General features: G+C 38.7%; 1 protein-coding gene and 1 pseudogene across 8 annotated transcripts; both read left to right on the forward strand.

The window, feature by feature from the left end:
- The first annotated feature begins 545 nt into the window (after positions 1-545).
- On the forward strand, positions 546-1,717 carry LOC119059056 (phosphoserine aminotransferase-like; annotated as a pseudogene).
- Positions 1,718-8,445: 6,728 nt separating this feature from the next.
- Positions 8,446-22,139, forward strand: QNG1 (Q-nucleotide N-glycosylase 1). Of its 8 annotated transcripts, none has more exons than XM_053656451.1 (5): positions 8,446-8,508; positions 9,199-9,340; positions 9,794-10,053; positions 15,927-16,122; positions 20,409-22,139. In XM_053656451.1, exons 3-5 carry the CDS (start codon positions 9,880-9,882, stop codon positions 20,639-20,641), a joined length of 603 nt encoding a protein of 200 aa, XP_053512426.1. In that variant the 5' UTR covers positions 8,446-8,508; positions 9,199-9,340; positions 9,794-9,879; the 3' UTR covers positions 20,642-22,139. The 8 variants fall into 8 exon arrangements, with proteins under 8 accessions (XP_053512426.1, XP_037014511.2, XP_037014512.2 ...); XM_037158616.2 differs by having other exon boundaries at positions 9,199-9,321; XM_037158617.2 differs by lacking the exon at positions 8,446-8,508 and adding an exon at positions 8,618-8,747.
- The last annotated feature ends 975 nt before the right edge of the window (positions 22,140-23,114 follow it).

The following is a 23,114-nucleotide window of genomic DNA, read 5'->3' on the forward strand; positions in this document are numbered from 1 at the left end:
CACCTCAGCTAGAGGTCAAAGGCAGGTTGCTGACAAAGGTTCTTTCCTCCTATTATCAGAACCCCTAAACCCTTTGTACCTAGCCTTCCCTTCCATCCTGAGAACTTTTGCGTGACTTTGCAAAAATTTATTTTTGCTTAAATTAGTCAGTTGCTATTATATGCAGCCCTTCAATCAAAGAGGCTTATCTTGAACAGGAATCATTGCTAATTTCAGGGAGGACAGTAATAAACTATGGGTGACAGCTGCTGGATCCATCTCAGCTGCCACTGCTGTCAGCCAGTGTCACTTGGGACTTCAGAGTTATGCCATGTGGGACATAGTCATTTTCCAGGGGAGTGCCAGGCTCTGTCTGAAAGCTGCCACCAAACATCCAAGGCAAACAGCAACATGCCCAAGTTTCTAGCTTTCCTTCATGTTCAGACTTCAAAAATTGCCACACCTCACAGGCAAGAGATTTGACTTCCTGACTAGCCACCAAAGGGGCTGGATAATGCAACTGGAATAATGGAGTAGTTGACTCCCTCTGGGGAAAACTGCGACCAATGGGGAATAAGAGAAAGGAGAGAGCTGTACGCAGCCCCGCCATGGGTTCCCTCAGTCCATTCTGCTTGTGCTGCCAAGGAAACACTGCAGATAGCTGGTGCCACGCAGTCAATTTCATTTGGCAGAAGGCCACCACGCTGTCTTATTCATTGTAGTTAGAGATACAAAAAGAATTATTAGACTACAAAGACTTGGCATCACTGTTCTTGAAATGAACCATTGGCCATCTGCTTCGCTAAGATGGTTCACAACACAGAAAATCTTGGGGAATTGTTAGCCATTCTAGATAATAACAAGGTAATTCTCCCGCAAAGAGATGGGTCAAGCCAGTTCAGTGCTGTCCCTTGAAACTGTCTGAAAGCAGAAAGATGTGCTGACTATGTGGTGAGCTAAGGTCACAGAAGAAGAACTTTGTGATCAGAAGTTTGCGACTGTGAATATTTTTCATTATCCTAAACTTGGGAGTTACATGAAATATCCAGATCCAAGTTCATGAAATCTTGACCCAAATGCCTGCTCTGTTAATTACTGCATCAAGGAGACCAGGCACAGAGCAGAGCCTGTTTGCAGTATGTACTCAAACTTCCTATCTAAACCAGTGGATATCTCCAACTTTGGTGTGACATTTGTTTTTCCAGTGCATTCTGGTCCAAGAATGGTAGCTCTGCCAGGGTCACTGTGGTGGTCATCAGCAATGACCTGCTGGGCTTTGGCCTCAAAGAGCACCCTTCAGTCCTGGAGTACAAAGTACCAGCTGGTAACAACTCCTTGTACAACAAACCACTGTGTTTCAGCATCAACGTCATGGGCTTGGTCCTGGAGTGGATTAAGAACAGTGGTGTGCAGTGGTCTTGGAGAAGATTAGCTCCATCCAATCTCAAATGATTCATGGTATTGATAAGCCTCAAGGAATCTATGTGTATCCAGTGAACCACAGAATAGAAGCAAGTTGAATATTCCATTATGCAATGGCAACACCAAAAAAGATTATGCTTTGGGAAAAGACTTTTTGGTAAAGCTCTTAAACTCCATATGATCTCTTTGAAAGGGCATGGGTCTGAGGAAGGCATCCAGACCTTTCTGTCGAATGCAGAGAGGATTGAATATGTGCAGATGTTTCATGAAGCTGACAGGCTTCATGAAAAATTCTTTGAGGATACATCAGCTATGAATACATTCTAATCAATATATACTCTGCCCTTGAATAACATATAAAATTTAAAGTAACTGGAATGTCTATAAAAACTTAAACATTGTATTTTTCTTGAATAAACGTGTTTATTCTACATTCTTCTTTTTCCAGAGAACAACAAAACATCCACAGCTCTGCAAACTGATATGACTTGGAACAGACACTTTGATTCTGACTTGATCTGGAAGCATTTAAATTTTTTTCTCTCCCTTTTTTAGCAAATTCTAGCATATGCTGTCTTTGCTGACACTTTTTCCTGCTAGACCTCAGTATTCAAACTAGTGTGTGGACTTAATTATGCGAAGTGCAGTTAATGTTTCTGGAGACGCGCAAACACACATCAGGGAAGGTGGATGGGTTCCTCTAGGTACTTAATCACAATCCCTTCCAAAATAACAGCAGTGGAATCTCCTGGGTTCCACAGCTATTAATTCAGTTCAACACTGACCATGCGGTGAAGTTTTAGGAGAAGTTCTAGGCTAAAGGTCAATTGGAGAACTTTCTTTATATTGTATTTTTCATGAAGAGATAAAGTGACATACTACTATATGTTTATATAGCAAGGTCCGTTTTTAATACCGAATAGTTTATATCTCTATGCATTTGTATTTCTAATTGTACAGTTCTCAGTTATAAATGTAGAGACTTAGAATTTGTTAGAATCCAGGACTTTGTGCATTGTAGCATCACATTAGCCACATTTCTCTCCACAAACCTCCTTTTTAGGCTGCTTCATAGAAAAGATTTACAAATTCTCTAACTCACTTTTATTTTCCTTTCAGTGGGTAGGAGAGAAGGCTGATTGCTTTTTTATTTTTTAGTTATTCTGTTGAACTAAAATTTTCTGGTAAGTTTCCCTATCCTTTGTTCACTTGACTGTTCTATTTATAGTGTTTGATCAGTGATACTGTGAATTCAGGAAGATCTGTACCAAAGAGTCTTTTCCCTTATTGCTTTTTCATTGTATTTTGTTGAATATGTGAAGGACGTTAAAACCCTAGAACATCTGAGGGAGAGAGAAGAATTTCCTCTTCTTTCCCCCTCCTACAAACTCCTCCGAGGCACAGTTTCTCCATGTAGTTTGTCCAGTGTGGTGTGGACTGTGGCAACATGCCTACACAGTGACCAGTTGTGTCTCTTCAAGTCTCACTGCAAAGCAGTTACCAGCACAAAACTATGTCTGCTTGTCTTATTTGCCATGTGAACCTTCTCTTTTCCTTCCTGCACTGTCATGCCCTGTCAGATTGTACCTCATAGATAAAACATCAGCATTTAATCCCTGCCTCAGGTTGTGTTAAAGACAAATATTCCTTTGTATGTTTATTTTTGTGTTTTGAAAAGCAGGTTTTCATATTTATTATCATAGGTACCCCTCCTCTTGCACCACAATCTAAGCTGAGTGATCTATTGTCAAATAGCACCAATTCTCCAAATCAAAGTGTGTGAGGGATATTAATACATGCTTGTGTGATTCTCTTTAATAGAAGATACATCGGGAAATCTATTTACTTCTGTTCCCCAGAAATAAAATAACTAGAAGGGCTGCTGCTCCTCTTTCAGGGATCTGAATTTCAGTTCTGGAAATTTCTTCAGCCTGTCTTTAGGCAGTGCAGCAACCCCTTGCTTGATGATTTCCAGGACCTATTCCACTCGCAGCTCAGCTCCAGCTCACAGCAACCTCGAGCTAAAGAAGGTGACTACCAAATCAATATTTTGCATTATATCCTGAAAAGAGAGGCGAGTTCAGAATTGTTCAAGGATATCGCATTTGTAAAACAGTGTGTACAACAGTTTGATTGTGGTGAAGAGAATTTGTCAGGCAGGAACTAATGCTCTCTAATATCATTCAAATCACTTATGTGACATTTAAGTCTTGTGCATAATCTGGTAAAGGAACATCATTGGGAATCAGCAATCTACTTGAGGACTGTGTGGCTTATTCCAGAGCTTTGTTGTGTTTTCTTTTAGATAGCAAGGAAAACAAATTCAGGGCTGGGTGAAAGTAGGCTTGTAGTTAGTGAATACATGAAATACAGAATTTATTCTTGTATTATTTTCCAGATGTAAAACTATAAACCTACTTTTGCCCAACCCTGTTGATTAATGGTTTATTATAAAAGGATATATATAGCCCTGGCAGGTGTACCTCAGTGATTGAGCACAGGCCTGTGAAGCAAAGGGTCACGGGTTTGACTCCCAGTTAGGGCACATGCCTGGGTTGCAGGCCAGGTCCCCAGTAGGGGACACATAAGAGGTAACCACACATTAATGCTTTTCTCCCACTCTTTCTCCTTCCCTTCCCCTCTTTCTAAAAAAATAAATCAATAAAGTATTTTTTAAAAAAAAGATATAACTCAGGAACCACCAGATGAAAGACAAATATGGAGCAAAGTATGTGAGAAGGGGCACAAAGCTTCCACACTTTCAAAGTGGGTCGTTCCCCCTGAATCTTTACATATTCACCAACTTGGAACTTCTACACTGTTTTTCATACTTAGTTCTTTCTCCTAAGTAGGAAATATTAATTTCACTAGTTATAAGAAAACTATGGCTCAAAAAATCCTAATTAGTTTTGAACTAGAGTAATAATGTTTATATTACATAACTTAGTGAAAACAATATATTTATTCCATTATAACTCAATATTTTCAAACAGAAAGTGAAGTATTTAAGAGTCCAGAGTTCTCAACAGAGAGTCCATTCTATCCCTAAGCCATAGACTATAGATGGGAGATTCTACACACAATAAGAAGAAAGTAGAAAGAAAAAGAGCCTCCAATAGTACTAAGAAAACTAGGATAATATAAGGCTGTAGACCCCAAGAGTAAATTTCAAGGATGTGGTCAATTTGAAATGCTATATATATGGATAAATCAAGAAGAAAAGGAATAGAGAAAAATTACATAGTAGTAAAATATATCTGTTTTCTGCTAAGCCTTCTTGAGGCCTTAGTTTATTGATCTCTTTGGGAGAGTTGGGGCAAATGAAAATAACCAAGGTGCCCAACCTTCACAAAATCCATTTCACCTCTCTGCTTTCCTTTTTCTGCATATATGAGAAATTACAGCTTCCTTTCTAGCAATGTTTATTGTCCACCCATTGCTCTAGCCAGGCAATTTTCAACCTTTTTCATCTCGTGGTACATATAAACTAATTACTAAAATTCTGTGGCATGCTCCCAAAATATTTTTTTTTACAATCTAATAAAAATAGGTGTAATTTTGACTCATTCACACTGGACAGCTATTACTGTATTGGCCATCGTCTTTTTTTTTTTTTTTCAACAATCTAAGGGAAAAGAGGTCAGTGCCCTGAATAAATAGTCAGATATTGCATGTCTTAACAAATTTTTGCGGCATACATACCAGTTGAAAATCTCTGTCCTAGCCAACTCTTGCAACTTTTCCTCAGGAATATCTCTTAACACACTATTTCTTTATCTGCCATAGTCTATCATGACAGATAATAGCAAATGTATCAATGATTTTTGCCAATGCTTGACATTTAATTTAGCTCTTCAGAATAATGGCTCTCATGATGACTTGCACTGACCTGGATACTGTTCAGCAGAGGCAAAGTGATAGAGACACATCACTGATCATGCCTACCTACTTTGTTAGCTTTTAAAATGAATGTAAACTTAGGGATTATTTAGAGGCCATCTTGATCTTCTCTTCAAAAGCTTATGCCTAATGGGGTAGAGCTTCTGGCAGTTTTTCGAAAGAAACATAACTCAGTTGGAGGGTTCCTTTGGCCTTTGCTTTTTAACTCCTTACATGAGGACATTTTTTTTTTCATTGCTTTTAGAGAGGAATGGAGAGAGTAACATCGAAGTGAGAAAGAAACACACTGATTGGCTGCCTCCTGTGGGGATTGTACACATACGAATTTGGGATTGAACCCGAAACCTTTGTATGTGTCCTGATCAGAAATTAAATCAGCAACCTTTTGGTTAAGGCTCCAACCAACTGAGCACTGGCCAAGCCTGGCCATTGCTTTTACTTCCTCTTTCCCCCCACCTGCTGTGGCCACAATACTTATAAGGGTAGAGCTATCTTCCAACCATAAAGAAAAAAGCCACATGTTAGGGATAGTGAGACATAAAGCAAGGAACCCAGTTCCTTGCTGACACTCTAAAATAGCTGCATTAGAAAACAGTCCCCTTTTGTTTATTCACTATACAGGGGAACCCCTCCTAAAACTGGAATTTACTTCTGGAGGGCAGACCCCGTGTAGTTCAGGCTTCCCTCACTAAGTGGATCTCTAGGAACCCATCTGTATCAGTGTACCAGCTGGTATTATTAGGAAAGGCTGTGTTTGGCTGTGTGTGAGTTTTTTTTGGAGACTCTTTCAATGCCTTTGTCCATTTCATTATGGATGATTTACGAGTGCACCCGCCCACACCATACTGAGTGGTCAGCCATTTTTGACAAAAAACAGCACGACCCCCATGCCCCACCCTCCCTATGCACCCAATCTTGCCCAAAGCAACTTTTCCTCCCCTATGAAAAAAGTACTCAAAGGAATGTGGAAGAGGTGAAACAAAAATCAGCAGAAGCACCAAAAGATATCAAAATTGACAAATTCAAAAACTGTTTCCAGCAGTGGAAAGTCTTGATGGGGGTATTGGATCAAATGGAGAGTACTTTGAAGGTGACTGCAGTTTAAACAGTAAAGATAAAGATACAATTTCTATAATAAATAAATTCTGGGTTCTGGGTTTTTATTTTTGGTCTCTCCTCCATAGTCTGGCTTTCTGTTGTGTGAAGAACAATCCTACCCAGATATTCAACTGCCCTTCCCACTAGATCATGTCAGATACCATGTCTGTATTTGCTACCTGTATAACATAGAAAATCCAACTCGAAACTGCTTTAAATTATAAGGAAGTTTATTTACTCACATAAATAAATTTTTGGAGATCCAAAAGTAGGACAGACTTGATGTGATCCTGTTACCCCAGTTCCATTTCTCTGCTATTCTTCTGGCCTTCTGCATGTGTTGACTTCATATACTCTGGTTGCCTTCAAAAGCACTGTAGCAATTTCAAGCCTTATATCAAAGCTCATCATTTCCAGCAAGAACGTGAATCACTTCTAGAAATACTCCTGGAAAAGCTTTTCTGAAGGCATCCTGAAAAAACTCTCCTTGGCACTCATTAAAGTGAGGTACATGCATGATCCTAATCCAGTCTCTGGTGAGGGGAAGCTATTATCCTTAGACCAGCCCAGACCACCCTTGGAGCCAAGGAGGCTGAGCTTCCCCAGCTGTGGGTAAGAGAGAGGGAGCTCTGAAGAACATCAGGGTTCTGCTGGAAAGGAAGGAGGAAAAGGATGTTTAGTAAAGAGCTCACTTAAAAAAATATTTATTTTTAGACAGAGGGGAAGGGAGGGAGATAGAGGAAACATTATGTGCTAGAGAAACATCAATCAGTTGCCTTTCAAAGGCCCCCAGCCAGAGACCTGAGCCACAACCCAGATATGTGCCCTGAACAGAATCAAACTGGTGACCTTTCTGTTTGCCAGACAACGTTCAACTCACTAAGTCACACCAGCCATGGCCAAGAGCTCACTTTTTATTCTCAGTATCTTGTAGGCATACTTAAGGAAAAAAAAAAATCAAAACAAAACATGCCCCCACACACATACAAAGTTTATCTCAACAGTAAGGTTCTTGCACAAAGTATGTTCTACTCTTGTTTATACTACTCCTAGCGTTGAACTCAATCCTGAATATGGTAGGAGTTCCAGTTGTTTATTTAATCAGTAAGCCTTAATGAGAGAAAATGGCCCAAATTGTTTAGCCTCCTGGATTCTTTTGTAGACTGCTAGATTTTCTTGCTAATCAATTTCTATGACTCCCAAGACTTACAGCTGCTGGGGTAAACAGGAAATATTCCAAGTCCACAGATTTATAATTATTCAACAACTGTACTGATTTACTAATGACTTTTCTGGAAAAGTCCATCATAGTGAAGTCCTTAAATTTCCCTTTTCTTACTAAAATGAAGAAATCAGAGGGATGATGTTGTTTCTCTAGGGAAACAATTGTCAAACTTAAAAGTTCCAAATCATCCCCAAATTCTAAGGTTATTCACCGTCAATAACTAAAGATAACTACTGATTTTTAGAAATAGTTTATTTTCAAAGATGTGAACTTTTCATATTATCCAAGGAGATAATGTTTTGTCTCCAAAGAAGAAAAAAATGCCTCTAAATTTTCATCATTAAGCAAATTTGGATACCTCTCTCCTCAGTCTATTAGAAGATATTTGAACAGCTGGGGACTGTAAGGTAATACTACTCCCACTGTCTCCTCAGTAGGGCCTTTGAGAAAGTCACCACTTCATAACACCAGTTCACACTGATAAGCCTGGCTGGCAGAAGTGTCCCTGGCTTGGGGGTCACACTTCTGAAGGAACAGGGGTTCAAATCTCAGACCTAGTCTTGTGACTAGGAGCTAACCGCAGCTTCTCTTGCAAAATGAGCATTACTCGTTGCTTTTGTTAGTTTCCTGCATCCCTTTCTCCAAACATTCTAACTGACCATTCATTCTGCCTCCAAATGGACCAGGAATTTAGCAAAAGAGGGCCGCTTCGAGTTGGGGAGAGTGAGATCGAGGACCCCCGTCACAGTCTGGGAGTGGCTCGGCCCTCTGCACAGAGACCCAAGGCCAAAATGTTGGTCGACGCCCAAGGATACAGACGCATGCGTTGTCTAGGAAGTCGAGCTCAGACTGCGCCCTACGGGAGACAGGAGGTGGGAGCCCAGGTAAGGAAATGCGGTATACTCGCTCAGTTATCCGGACCCGGATCTCGGAAGCGGAAGACAGCCGGACGTGCTCGAAGGGAAGGTGGGGGCACAGGCAAAATGGCGCAGCTCCAGGGATTAGGGTGGGCAACTCCCGGAGGTCGCGCTCCTGGCCAGTCGGGGCTGTTTCGTGCCTGCCGAACCGGAAACCGACCCCAGGCGGGCTCCCCGAGCGAGTAGGCGGGGCCGTTTTCTCGGAAGTGCGTGCAGCTGTGGGTGGGCGCTGGGTCCTGTGGTCCCCGTCGATCTCTAGCGGAGCGGCCGCCTAGGGAGGGGACCCGGATCCTGCTGCGTTGGGAGAGGCAGGAGCGGGACCCTGTGAGGGTATTGATCCCACGGTGGGTAGGGTGGAAGAGTCTCTGAGGAAGAGAGGGAAGAGAGTTTGGCTAGCCCGCTGGCAAAAGTGTCGTTCCCTAGTCCTAAAAAGGAGGGGCGATATGGATGGTCCTTTAACTCCCAGGGAGTCCGCAAAATTCATTGCGGAAAACAGTCGGGATGTGTTCATTGACAGCGGAGGCTTGCGGCGGGTGGCCGAGCTCCTGCTCGCCAAGGTGTCGGGTCCGGAGCTATGCCTGGGGGCCTGGAAGGACCTTCATGAGCTGAACCCCAGGTCGGCCGACGAAGCCGCAGTCAACTGGGTTTTCCTTGCAGACACACTCAACTTCTCCTTTTGGTCCGAGCGCGATGAGTACAAATGCCTGGTAGGGTACAGGGGGAGAACGTACAGTGGGTACTGGTCACTGTGCGCCGCGATCAACAGAGCTCTTGACGAAGGTTGGTGCCCTTTCTGCTGGTAAGACCCGTTTTAGCCTTTCACCCTTCATTTTACTGGGAGAGTCCCGAGGAGCGGGCTGTAAAATGGAATAATGTGTTAATAAGGCGAACCTGAAGTTCTTCATTGCCAGCCTCTCAGCTTCACAGGATAAGAAGCTGGCATTAAATCCTTATTCAGTGGGAACTGATCCCAAATACGTATTATCGCAGCTAAGTCTGATGAAATCTGAAGAACAAAGGGGACTGATATGTAACATATTTTACATTGTTAAAATGCGCCTGATGTAATATTACAATAGAAATGGGTGAGAGTACAGATGAACGAATAGAAAACGAGGGGTTTGCTTCTGGTTTTTTATTCATTTTTAGTTAATTTCTGTAACACTCATTTAGTTTCATATTAACTGTTGTAAAAACAAGAGTCTAGTGAATATAAAATCATGACATTGTTCCTCTGTGTTTTCTTCCCAAGGGATACCAATAACTAGTGCTTCGTACTATGCCACAGTGACCCTGGATCAGGTTCGGCACATACTCCGTTCTGACACGGATGTTCCCATGCCTTTGATAGAAGAGAGGCATCGGATTCTCAATGAAACCGGGAAAATTCTGCTTGAGAAGTTTGAAGGCTCTTTTCTTAATTGTGTCCGAAAAAGTGAGAAAAGTGCACAGAACTTAATGCATCTGGTAGTTGAAAACTTTCCCTCTTACAGAGATGTGACTGAGTTTGAGGTGAGTCGCCACTGTTGTGTATTTTAGAATTCTTCTCTTGTCATTGTCAACTTTTAGTTAACTCTTTTACCTTCGGAGCACCTTTTAAGAATAAAAACTTAAATTTTGAAGTGCATTCCTGTGAACAAGAAATAGCAACAATTAAGCAGAGTTTCAAAGACCCTACTTCTCTTATGATTTCTCAACAGCAGATCCTATTATTCTTTTTGCCTTTTTCATTTTCCTTTCAAAATGTTTCAAACCTGAAAAAACACGGGACCTTCAACCGGATGTTCTCACTTAGGGATAAGGAAGTCCTTTTAATACTTAAAAACATTTTTGCCAGCCCGGTCCCTGATTGGGGGCATGCAAGAGGCAAGCAATCAGTGTTTCTCTTGCATATGGATGTTCTTCCTTTCTCCCTCCCTTACCCTCTCTCTAAAAACAAGTAAATAAAATCTTTTAAAAAATTTACTTAATCGAATGAACATCAGAATGTATACTAAATTCTCTCTAATAAGTGTTTTTGCAGAGTTCTAATGTATATATACTATGCATTTTTCCTTTCATACACAGCATACTTTAACAGTATTATTTGCTTTATGGTACAAAAAACATTTTAAAGAGATTTACTTTTAAACTGGTGAATATTTTGTATACCCTCCCAGTGTACACCTGGATTTTGCTTTTGTAAAAATTCTAGAATCTTTTATCTCTGTGTCTTGTAACTGTGACAAGAATTGAAAGCAACTTCAGTGGAATCACATGACATAAATCTAAGTTAATGTTATGTCAGATTTAAATATTAAAGCTACAGTTTTATAATCACAGTTCAATAACAACTAAAATTACCAATAATATTGCCTCATCATTCTGTATCATTTACAGGGTGTTTGCACATACACTCTCGTTTGAGCCATACAACAGCTGTGGGGCCTAAGAACAAGGAGCATATTATCCCCTGTGCAGCAGGAACTAGTCGAAAAAGAAAGTTAAACTAGTTTATCTTAGGTCGTTTAGTCAATAGCTAGCTTTTCAATTCTACTATAAAATGAGAGACGGCCTCATTTTATGTAAGTATGTTATGTTAAGATTCTTTTAATTGCAAGTGACTGACACGAAACTAGAAAAAAACTTAACCAAAAGGAAGAATTTTGGGATGGATATTGGGGATAGGCACATCTAGGATTAAGGACTCAATGCCATCAGGATTGAGCCTTTTCAGCTTTTGTTACTCCATTTTTTTCTTATTGTAGACCAACTTTCACCATGAAGAATTAAACCTTTTTGCACCTTACTGCTTCAGCACCAGAGAGAGAGTGAGAGAAACATGTTCTCAGGTCCAGTTCTAAAACTCTTGGGCAAGGACCAATTGAATGGGCAGGGATTATGACCCATTAACCATGGCTTTCAAGGGTGTGTGGATGAGGCAGAGGCAGTTCCTGGAGAAGAGGCCATAGGTCAGCTTACTGTTGAACTTGATTCTGTTTTTGATTAGCCATTTTGCTAATGCAGAGGTTACTTTGAGATTTATCTTTTAATTAAAGTATGTCATTTCAGCCTTGTTGTTCAAGATTAGCACTCTGTTCCTCAGTCTATCATTTAGGCCATCTGAATATAGAGGGTTGGGCAAAAGTAGGTTTACAGTGTGAATAGGTGAAACACAAAGTTTATTCTTTTACTGTTATTTATTGTATTATTTTCCATATGATCAACTGAAAACCTTCTTTTTTCCCCATCCTGTATTAAACAGTGTGGACAAGAAATCAAACTGCCATTCATGTGGCTAAGAATCCATGTATTCTAGAATCTACATGGTTTTAGTAGAAGACAAGCTAAAATTAAATTTAACATGACTTCAGGATGGGTGAATTCTTGCCCTGGCTAGTATGGCTCGCTTGGTTGGAGCATCATCCTACAAACCCACAAAAGGTCACAAGTTTCATTCCCAGTCAGGGCACATGCCTGAGTTGTGGGTTTGGTCCCCAATTCGGGGACACTGATCAATGTTTCTCTCTCTCCCCTTCTCTTCTCTCTAAAATCAATAAGTATGTCCTCAAGTGATGATAAGAAATACAAAATTTCAACACTTTTAAAGGAATATTGTATTTTTTCATTTTTTTCAGTAAGACTATCATTAGTGTTACCCAAAGCACTATATTTCTGTAACCCCTATGATTCCTCATGTAACACTGAGCACGTAGTGAGTGCTCACTTAACGCTTTGATTAGTCAATTTACAGTTTTCTTTGTATAGTCATATAAAAGATACACAAATTAATTAAAGTACTTTGTGTAATTCCAAATCTGGAAGAATTCTAATGAACAACTACTTTGAAATTCAAAAAGTTAAAATCAAATATACCTTTTTATTCATATTTAAAATTTTTCTAATTGCAAAAGTAAAACATTAATTATAGAATTTGTGCATACAGAGCAGCAGTCTATTGTACTAGGAGGTAACCACTGATTACAATTTGGTCTTTTTCTCTATGCATGTGCGAATATATATGCACAAGCAGGGGAGAATCAGTATCATGCTGTGTAAACTTAAAATTTAACATATTATGAACACCATTCTATATGAATAAAAAATCTTTCACAGGGCAATTTTTTTAGTACCAATTTTAATGTCTTCACAGTACTTGCCCAGACTCTTTTACCACAATAATTGTGTTTGATACACAGTTTATTTTTTTAATTAAATTTTATATCCTATTGTTTTCAGTGTTATGTGATAATAATCAATATTGCACAACAGTTGAACATACATAATTGTTTTCTTAGAATAGATTCCTAGTAGTGGAAATGCTGAGTCAGAGCATGGCCAGTCCTTTCTGGCTTGGAATGCATAAAAATGCTAGCTGTTCTTTAGAAAGATGGTAACAGAGATGATCAGCAGCAGCATGTGAGAGTGCCCTTTTCTCTGCTCCTTCAGGACATGATTATAGTATTTGTTGCTATATTTTAGAATCTTTAATAAGTTGTGTAAAAATAGAATAGTCATGATTATTTTTAATGCATGCTGATTTACCGAGATGATCATTTTTAGATATAAACAAATTAATAAAATTAGGAAATTTTAATTCAGACAAATTTAGATCCCTGATTTCTCAGCCTGGTTGTGCCCCAGAATCAGTTAGGAAGTTTTAAAATTCAGATATATTTCCAGTGCACCACCCTCAAAGATTCTCATCAGTGGGAAGAGCTGTGCTTTTAAGCTCTTCGAGTGACTGTGATTTATGCAGTAACTGTGGAGAAGTCCTAATTAATAAATTGGCTTCCTTAGTCTGTCATCTTTACTCTGATATACATACTGTTAAATATGCATGAAAAACATGAGCTTTTTTGTATTTTGATAGATAACATTTTATGTTATTCATAAGCATTTGTAATTCTTGGTCTTTCTAATTTGTTCATGATAAATTTGTTGAAGAAAATCAACTCATGGTCATAGCGTTTTTCAGTGACAACTACTTTTTAAAAGGTAGTATTTTGAAAATATTTTATTCACAAAGCAATATTAATGAACACATAGGGAATTGTTATTTTGGTTCATAGGTTGGCACTCAATCCATTGAGCCACACCAGCCAGGGTAGGAATTGTTATTGTAGAATTCACTGGCATTTTCAGTGATATCAGTTAATATTTAGAGATATAGAATTTGATTACCAAGATCATTTGATTATTAAAACTGTATCATCTTTTAAGAAAATGTTTTATAGATGATTTAAATTTAATTTTCAGTCCTCACTTGAATCACATACATACATCCTTATTTTAAGGGTATTATAATAAAATCTCTTTTAAAAAGATTTTACTTATTTATTTGTAGAAAGAGGGGAGAGACAGAGAAAGAGAGGGAGAGAAACCTCTTTGTCTGAGAGAAGGACCTGGTGGCCACCCAGGCATGTGCCCTGAGGGGGAAATCGAACCAGCAACCTTCTGGTTTGTAGGCTGGAGCTCAAACCACTGAACCACACCAGCCAGGGCTGGTTCATAGATTTTTTTTCCAGTTTGCTCTGTGAATCTTGTTAAATATAGAATAGTTTCTATTCATCATAGTAAACATTATGATATAATAATTGTGTTTGATACACAATTTTATTTTGTAAATTAAGTTTTATGTCTTGCTGTTGAATAAACTAGACTTGAATTAGAAACCTAATTACCATGTATAAGCTCAACTTATATAAAGGAACAATTACCAGGTTGTCATAATTTGATTGGTTTGGGAAGATAGGTTATTCCCAAATGATGTAGGGCTACTCGATAATGGTGATTTGTTCACCCAGCACTCAGTTTAATTTACAGACTTTGAACCTTGTCAAAAAATGAGCAAATGTGTTTGCTCTGGAAAACAAAATACTGGATTTCTTAATGTTTGCCTTAGAAAGTTTAATTTTGTTAGTAGAAGTTCTTCTGGATTGATTGCAGTAGGTGTACCTTATGCTTAAACAATGTTGGGTTATTTTTCATTAGAACACAGTTATCACTAGAGTTTTTTAAAATAAATAGAGGACTCGATATTGTCATCTCAAGGAATTTTATATGGAGTCTTTCCTGGAAGAATTTTTAAATTTAATTATGTCATTTACATATTAAAACATTCTTATAGGTGGTCAGGATATATTTTGGGAGCCAGTGATGTTGATTATTCCTGATAAGCAGTTGTAAAAGAAGATTGGGATTATTACTATTGGTATTAGGAGTAGAAGTAGATCCTAATTACCTGTCTATGTTTTTCTGTAGTCTATACTGATCTGCACTTATCATTTTGAAGAGAATTTTTGAGTTAAATTATAATCCACTATCTTATAATGTTTGGTTAAATTTGTTTCTCCCATGGGTAAATAGAATTGGTAGTTTAGCCCTGGCTGGTATAGCTCAGTGGATTGAGCACAGGCCTGCGAACTAAGGGGATTGCGGTTCGATTCCCAGTCAGGGCTCATGCCTGGGTTGCAGGCCAGTCCCCAGTGGGGCATGCACTCGAGGCAACCATACATTGATATTTCTCTCCCTCTCTCCTTCCCCTCTAAAAATAAATGAATAAAATCTTAAAAAAAAAGAATTGGTTGTTTATTTTTGTTACATATTGACTTCGACTATTTCTGAACATGGTAGAGTGGACAAATTCTGACCGTAGATCGTATTATCTGATTAAGTTAATCATGTTATCTGAAAGGAAACAGGTAAAAAATGAGTGTTGTGATTCTCTTCAGAGGTGAGTTTAGGGATGATTATTTTCTTTATACTTTTTTTAAAATTATTTATTTATTTATTTTTAGAGAGGGGGGAAGGGAGGGCAAGAGAGGGATGGAAACATCAACGTGTGGTTGCCTTTCATGCGCCCTCTACAGGGGACCTGTCCCGAAACCCAGGCGTGTGCCCTGACTGGGAGTCAGCCAGTGACCCTTTCCTTCGCAGTCCAGTGCTCAGTCCACTGAGCCACACCAGCCAGAGCTCTTCTTTATACTTTTCTGTATTTTATACAATTAATGTAAATTATGTTGCAATTAGAAAAACATTTAAATTTAAGGACCTTTCTAAGGAAATACTATTTAATGATTAAGATTAATAAGTAGGTGGATTATAGTGACACAGAAATAATGTACATGAAGGGATGCCATTAAAAAGAACACTAAATAGTACCATGATTACATACATTGTATTTTATGTTCCTAGGAAAATATAGGAAGTAAATTTGGAGTGATAGAGATAATTTAATATTTATTAGACTCCCCATTCTTTCTGTAAAAGGTTTCTAAATTCTTATTAACAGAGTAAGATTACTGTCTTCTTGAAAAATATTTTCAATGTGTGTCTTTTTTTTAATAGCATTTCATAAAGCTTTCAGATACCCAGATAACGTTTATATTGTCTTCATTCGTCAGGGGAAAGGAATTTCTTTTTACAAGCGGGCCCAAATCCTCGTGGCAGACACGTGGAGTGTGTTGGAGGGTGAAGGAGATGGCTGCTTTAAGGACATCTCCAGTATTACCATGTTTGCTGACTATCGGTTACCTCAGGTTCTTGTTCACCTGGGAGCCCTGAAATACTCCGGTGAACTACTGGAGAAACTTCTCAAAGGTTTGTCAACTTAATTAAGACATTTTTTGTTACACTCTGAATTATTGTTGAGTCTCTAGCTTCTTTCACAAAAGGTTTCCTTTCCTTAGATAAAAGCACTATTTATGGTTAAAAACATGTGTAAAGAACAGAAGGGCAATTGAAATATGGAGAAAATTGCATTTTGTTGTTTATACTGTGGAATATGTATATGTGCAATATTATAATTTCAGAGCATCATAGTAACATGAAATCTAAATTTATGTCTTAAGATGGTTCATCAGGTGCAGTGTTTGAAGAATAATTAAGCCCATATTTCACATCACATACTATGCTGTGAAATAAAAGATGGGGCTGAGAGGTAATAAAAGGTGGGGCTGAGGGGTAATATGTACTGGATTTTGAGTCAGGAGGCTCCAAGGTCTGCCACTGGGTTATTTTGCACAAGTTACTCACTTTCTTAGGCTTAATTTATCTACTATTATTGGATCTGCATATTGATTCTCAAGAATGGAAGCCTTATTATAATATATGAGTAGAAATAGTTGTGTTTGTGTGAGAATTAACTATTTTTTAAACATTTCTTTGTACAAGAAAAATAATTATATAATTTTAATGTTAATTTCTCTTTGGGGTACAGTATTTTCAGCTACTTTTTTCTTTTTTTGATGTTAAATTTTTTAATTTATTTTTCAAGTACTGTTTTCTGCTGTTTACTCCCTTCCCAGCCCCCCCCCCACCCCGTGCTCCCCACCTCCCTCCCATTTCCACTCCCCTTAGCTGTTGTCCATGTGTCCTTTATACTAGTTCCTGTAAATCCCTCCCCTTTTCCCCCTGAAATTCCCTCCCCTCTTCCCTCTGGTCGCTGTCCCCCATTCTCCATTCAGTATCTTTGTTTTTATCTTGCTTGCTTGTTTGTTTTATTGTTTAGCTTCCTGTTAAAGTGAGATCATATGGTATTTGTCCCTCGACACCTGGCTTACTTCACTCAGCATAATGCTCTCCAGTTCCATCTAAGCTGTGTTTTTTCATTTATTTTTAAAAGAAAGTAGTTTTTATGACTGCCTAATTTTCTCTTGTGAAATAAATAGATTTCAATAACCCGAAATCAGAATAATACAGAATATAAAGGTACCATTATTCCTGTGGTTGCTTCTACCAGACTTTTATGCTGCCTGTGCAATCCATTTTGTCTTTCTGTTTCCTCATTTGAAAAATAACAAGCCATTTTATGTCATAAGGCTCATGTCTCAGATAATTAACTGTTGGATACCTTTAAAAGGGACAACTGTTAGCAGTCAGGGGTCCTTTTAGATTCAGACATAGTCCAGCTGATCTTGCGTGCTGCTCATTCTTCTCTCTCAACATCCTCTTGCCTGGTTTCCCTCACCACATTTTCTTTTTTTCAGCAAAAATCCTACATATCAACAAAGGCTTTGCCTCAATGCTACCTCTTCCATGTAGCTTTTCCTGACTTTTCACAATTTTTCCTTCTCCTTCTCTTGGATTTTTATAGCACCCAATTGTCTCTGCCACTGTGAGAAAAACCCTGGTGAAGAAGGTTCCATCCAGCATAGTTGTACAGAGTTGTCAGAATTTTCTTCTATTATCCGCTTCATCTCAAAATTCTTCTCCAGATGTTCGGCTGTAGCTGTTACTGCCTCCATTGTGTCCAGCTTTTAAAAGGAGACTCTGCTGTTCTTACCTAGAGTGACACAGGGTGAACAAACTTCTTTGCACCCTAGTTTATTTAAACAAAATTGGATTTTTTTCAAAAAAGTACTTTATCAGCAAGCTAGAGGAGAAACAGAAACTATAAATGTAAAGGTGTATACGCTGATTAAAAAAAAAAACTATCATAAGTGAAATCTAAACCCAGGTAGCTTGACTAGATGAGGTAGAACTTACCTAACCTCCAATGATATTTTCAAACTTGAGGGTGTGATACATTTATATTTCTTTTATTCTCCCATTTTCTGGATATCTCCAGGACAGCCCTTGGAAGGCCTATCTAGATTTCTGTTCATTTTGTTTAACCAATCTCTTCACAAAAGACATATATTTTTTTAGCTGAATATAAAGACTGATAATACAACTTGACTAAATTTAGATTCTTCACTGTGATTCTAGAGTTGAGTTTTAGACCTAACATGTTGGTTATGTTACTTTCCCTGACTCTGTCAGTCCTCTCCAATGGTTTCATTCTTTTTCTGTTTCAAAGTCCATGTCCTGTCCCATACTGGGAGTTGTATACCTATAACTATATTAGAGTCATAAGGCTGACATAACAAATTACCACTAACTGGGTGGCTTAAAACAAAAGAAATTTATTCTCTCGTAGCGGTGGAGACTAAAAGTCTGAAATCAAGATGTTGGCAGGGCTAGGCTCCCTCTGAAGGCTCTCAGGAAGAATCTGTGGCCCTCAGCAATCCTTTGCATTCCTTGGCCTGTAGCTGCATCACTCCAAGTATGGCCTTGTTTCCTAGGTGTCTCCTCTTGCTCTTGGATTCCTCTCCTTTTCTTATGAGGACACCAGTCATGACATTTAAGACCCCCCAATCCAATACGAACACATCTTAATATGATCACACCTTCAAAGACCCTATTTCCAGAGAAGGCCACATTCACAGGTACCAGGAGGTAGGATTTGAGTGGATCTTTTGGGAGAACACAGTTCAATCTACAGTGTTTTATTGCTGGGTAACAAATTATGCTAAAATTTAAAACAAGACATTTATTGTCTCAGTTTCTGTGGGTCAGGAGTTTGGGTGCGGCTTAACTGGATGTCTGTGAGTCAAGGTGGCGGTCAAGCAGTCAGGTGTGGTAATGGTCTCATCTGAGGGCTCTGCTTGGGTGGTGGTGTCTGCCTCCAGTGTCACTGTTGTGGTTGATTTGGGAATTCTGGCAAGTTGACAGATAAGTTTGGAGGCATCGATTAACAAGAGAACTGAAGAAGAAGGTATGGATTTATATGCTGGCACCTGGAGCCAAGTAAGGAACACAGGTGGTGACTGTTCTCCCCCCTGCCCCAGTGACCAGTGCCTAAGCCTTTGGGAGAGATGGATGGGAGGGACATAAGTAACATTACTTAAGATCCCAGGTGACAGAGTGGAAGCCAGTGGGGTTGGGGCATTTTCCCTATGTCTCATTGGATTACAGGGCCTGTGAAGCTCTGGCACTGTGAAGCTCTGCAGATATGTTTTGTTTAGCCTGAACAGTGTTTTAAGCAATTTTTAATTAGTTATCAACACTTGACAGTTAGGAGATTTCCTGTGAAAACCAAACCTTCTGACTTGTAAAAGTAGAGAAATATGGGAACATTGGGTCTACCTTTAGACAGGACAGCACACACTCTCTAGCTCACCAGTTTGCATCTGGCTGCTGCATTCACTTACTTTCTGTGCCTGATTCTTTTTTTGTTTTTTTAAAGGTTGTATTTATTTATTTTTTTAGAGAGAGGGGGAGAGGGGGAGGGGGGCGGGGGAGAAACATCAGTGTGTGAGAGATACATTGATTGGTTGCCTCTCGCACGCCCCCAACTGGGGGACCTGGCCTACAACCTATGCATGGAACCGGTGACATTTCAGTTCGAAGGCCAGCACTCAATTCACTGAGCCATACCAGCAAGGGTTTTGTGCCTGATCCTTGTAGGCAGTTGAGTTGATGAGCCCAACTCTAGTGTCAGTGGCAAAGGACAGCCAGTCACCACCCTTTAGGATCAGACATAACCTGAAGGGAACTCTCAGCTCCATATTCAGGCAGAGCTGACTAAAGGTTCCTGAATGACCATGGTTTTCCTTGCCCAAGTTAGCTACTTTGACTTTCTTAGTTGCCCTTTATGTATCTAGGGTGTCCCAAAGGCAATAGTGAGTTCTCAAATGGCGATGGGAAGTGGTGTTTATTTGGCCCCTTAGGAGTGCTCTAAATTTTGCAGTATTTCCCCCCCCGGCATTAAACCTAACTTTAAATCCTTTCTTTTCAGTAATTTAATAATCTTGTTGTCATATTTTTAAACTTATGATTACCTTATATTTATTTAGTAAATATTTTTTGGGGGGAGCTGGTATGTGCAAGGTGCTAGGCTTGGTCCTAGGAATATTGAGACAAACAAGCCAGACATCGTCCCTGTCCTTGCAGAACTTAAGTTTTGAATTAATGCCTGAGTTTAGAAATGGTTTAAATTACTAAAAATAAATAAAGTCTGAGATTTACAGTTTTCAGCTGTGTTTTTTTCTGTAGTAAAGTTCTGAGTAGCTTTTATATCATTGACTTTTAGTGCTACTTGCTTTGTTTTTTTCCCCTTGCAGGAGAAATGCTCCCATATGGGAGTAGGCAAGAGGTGGAAATCAGAGGATGCTCACTTTGGTGTGTTGAGTTGATCCGGGATTGTCTTCTGGAACTTATTGAAAAAAAGGGTGAAACAACTAGTGGAGAGATCAATTCCATTCTTCTGGATTATTACTTATGGGACTATGCCCGTGATCACAGAGAAGATATGAAAGGAATTCCATTTCATCGAACACGTTGCATATATTATTGACCTGAAGTGTAAACTGATCTGAAGAAAACTCCTTACATTTTTATAGCACATAATTATTCATATAATTTCACTTTGATATTATAGGAAAAGATGGTGGGGTTAATTTCTCCTGACTTACCATGTGTGTTCCCAAATATATCCTTTTTCTGCTTAATTTTAACTCTTTTTTCCCTTTTTGTGGACAGAAACAGTGAAGAAACTTTAATGCTTTCTTTAAATCTCAGATTTCTTAAAAATCAATCGTCCTAATTTGATTAATCTTCAGTGACAATATTTCATCTCTTCAGTTGGTATCTTTTCTCAGGGTATAATTTTCTGTGTACCGTAATCATTTGTTATGAGGAGTGGATGGGTAGGGTCTTTGTTGTATAAATGCTGCTGCTCTTATTAAAAAAATCAGTCTTGACAGCTTAATTTCAACTTTTTATCAGTAATGACCGAGTTTTGTACATAATGATTTCAGTTGAGGGTATTGGTCTGTCTAGGTTTTTTTCTTTTTTCAGAGTAACTGCATTGAAACTGAATGAAGATTTTTAAAACTTTTCTTAAACCTGGAATGGATCATTCCATTAAAATAGAATTTACCAGATAAATTTTTTAAAGGTTTGCAGTGGATTTTGTGATTTACTTTATACTTCAGAACTCTCATTGCCTATCATGCATTCATTTCCCACTTTCACTCCCATCTTCTAACATAATCTTTGTTTTCGTTACCTTATCTACCTTGTCAGCCCACTGTGAGTCAACAAGATGTCTTTTCCCCAAGCACTTTACTGCCATCTCCTGGAAACTTGTCATAATAGCCTTACAAATGACAATGAACAGTATGTGAATGCCACCCCCCCACATCCCGCCCCGTCCCGTCTCCCCAGAATGTTGTTCTGCACAACTTGCACCATTACAAATAGTGGCTTTATATCTCTCCCTTCGCTATGTGGAGCAGGGGCAGTTATTGAAGAAATAGAAGTCTGCTTATAGAAAGGAAAAGGGATGGTAGGCAGCCTAAACGACCTTGTCTTCCACACCTTTGTGTGTTTAGAATTCTTCAGCAGGTGGAGATCATTTCAAGTTGAGAACTACTGAAGAAGAGCTAGGGAAAGGGTAAGGCTATATTCTCAGTTGGCTCAAGGAAAGAACTAGTCCAGTTTCCTTTCTGGAGGTGGGAAAAACCTGTTACTCCCTTCTTTCCCCATTCCCATTTTGACATTCTCTGGATAAATTAAGGGTTAGTTGGCATATAAATCAGTATTCTTTGGTTGTAAGAATGTAACTCAATTATTAAGGTTCAATAACTTTTATGGGGCCTGAGTTAAATGAAACAGTAGGTCACAATGCTATTCAATAAGAAATCTACACATTTACTTTGAGGAATAAAAATGATATTTGGAAAGCAAAAATCTATGAGATCATTGTACCACACATCCTCAACTTGCAAAAAAAATCCTGTTGGTTAACCAATTCATTATTCTCAAAATCAATAAAAAAAGAAAAAAATCAAGTATGTATCGTGCCATTTCTATACTAATTGCATTTCAGGATAACCTGATGGAAGGAAACTAGAATAATTTCAATAAATGTAAAAAGGAATATTAGAATTAGAAAATTACCATTTTGGAATCCCTAATGAAATAATAGGCCTGGAAAGTGGTCATCAATGGCTTTTAAAACCATTAGGTAAAATGTTGATGGGGAACTTTTTTAATGGATAGATTAGGTTGAAAGTACCTGCTACTAATCTTAACATCACTAAAAGGGGGATATACAGATGTGCGCCTACTAGTGTGTTGTAATGGGAAGTACACGGTCCCATTTGTGAATTATTCTTGCCAGAAAAATTGAACCTGAATCTAATCAAGAATCTAGATCTAACTACTTGTTTACAGGAAATGTAGGAAATGCAGGAACAAGTGAAACAACAACAGAAAGATGCAATGGCCAAATCAATACTGTGAGATATTCTAAACGATAAATGGCATAGTTTCTTTAACAAATAAATGGTGGAAAGAAAAAAAGGTGGTGATTAGCAAGAATGTGGAGAAATTGGATGCCTGTGCCCTGCTGGTGGAAATGTAAAATGGTGCAGCTGCTCTTGAAAAGAGTATGTCAGTTCCTCAGAAAATAAATAGGATTATCATATGATCCAGCGACTCCACTTTTGGGCATATATCCAAAAAGAGTTGAAAGATGGATCTTAAAGAGATATTTGTATATCCTTGTTTATAGCAGCGTTAGTCAAAATAGCTAAAAGAAGCAACCCAAGTGTCCAACAAGAGATGAGTGGATAAAAACAAAATGTGAATGTTATTCCACACAATGGAATATTACTCAGTCTTAAAAAGGGAGTTCTGACACAAGCTACAATATGGGTGAACCTTTAGAATATTATACTAAGTGAAATAAGCCAGTCCCAAAAGGACAAATACTGCATGATTCCAGTGTATGAAGTACCCAGAGTTCAAATTCATAGAGAACA

This window comes from Artibeus jamaicensis, unplaced genomic scaffold (assembly GCF_021234435.1).
Source record: "Artibeus jamaicensis isolate MK-2021 breed Jamaican fruit bat unplaced genomic scaffold, CSHL_Jam_final scaffold_1964, whole genome shotgun sequence".
NCBI classification, from domain to species: domain Eukaryota; kingdom Metazoa; phylum Chordata; class Mammalia; order Chiroptera; family Phyllostomidae; genus Artibeus; species Artibeus jamaicensis.

Excerpts from the sequence above, each read along its gene's own strand:
- QNG1 (XM_037158615.2), top strand. The coding sequence starts at position 8,985 with ATGGATGGTCCTTTAACTCCCAGGGAGTCCGCAAAATTCATTGCGGAA. Across the intron at positions 9,322-9,793 it reads CAACAGAGCTCTTGACGAAG|GGATACCAATAACTAGTGCT; the intron begins GTTGGTGCCCTT and ends TTTCTTCCCAAG. Across the intron at positions 16,123-20,408 it reads ACTGGAGAAACTTCTCAAAG|GAGAAATGCTCCCATATGGG; the intron begins GTTTGTCAACTT and ends TTCCCCTTGCAG.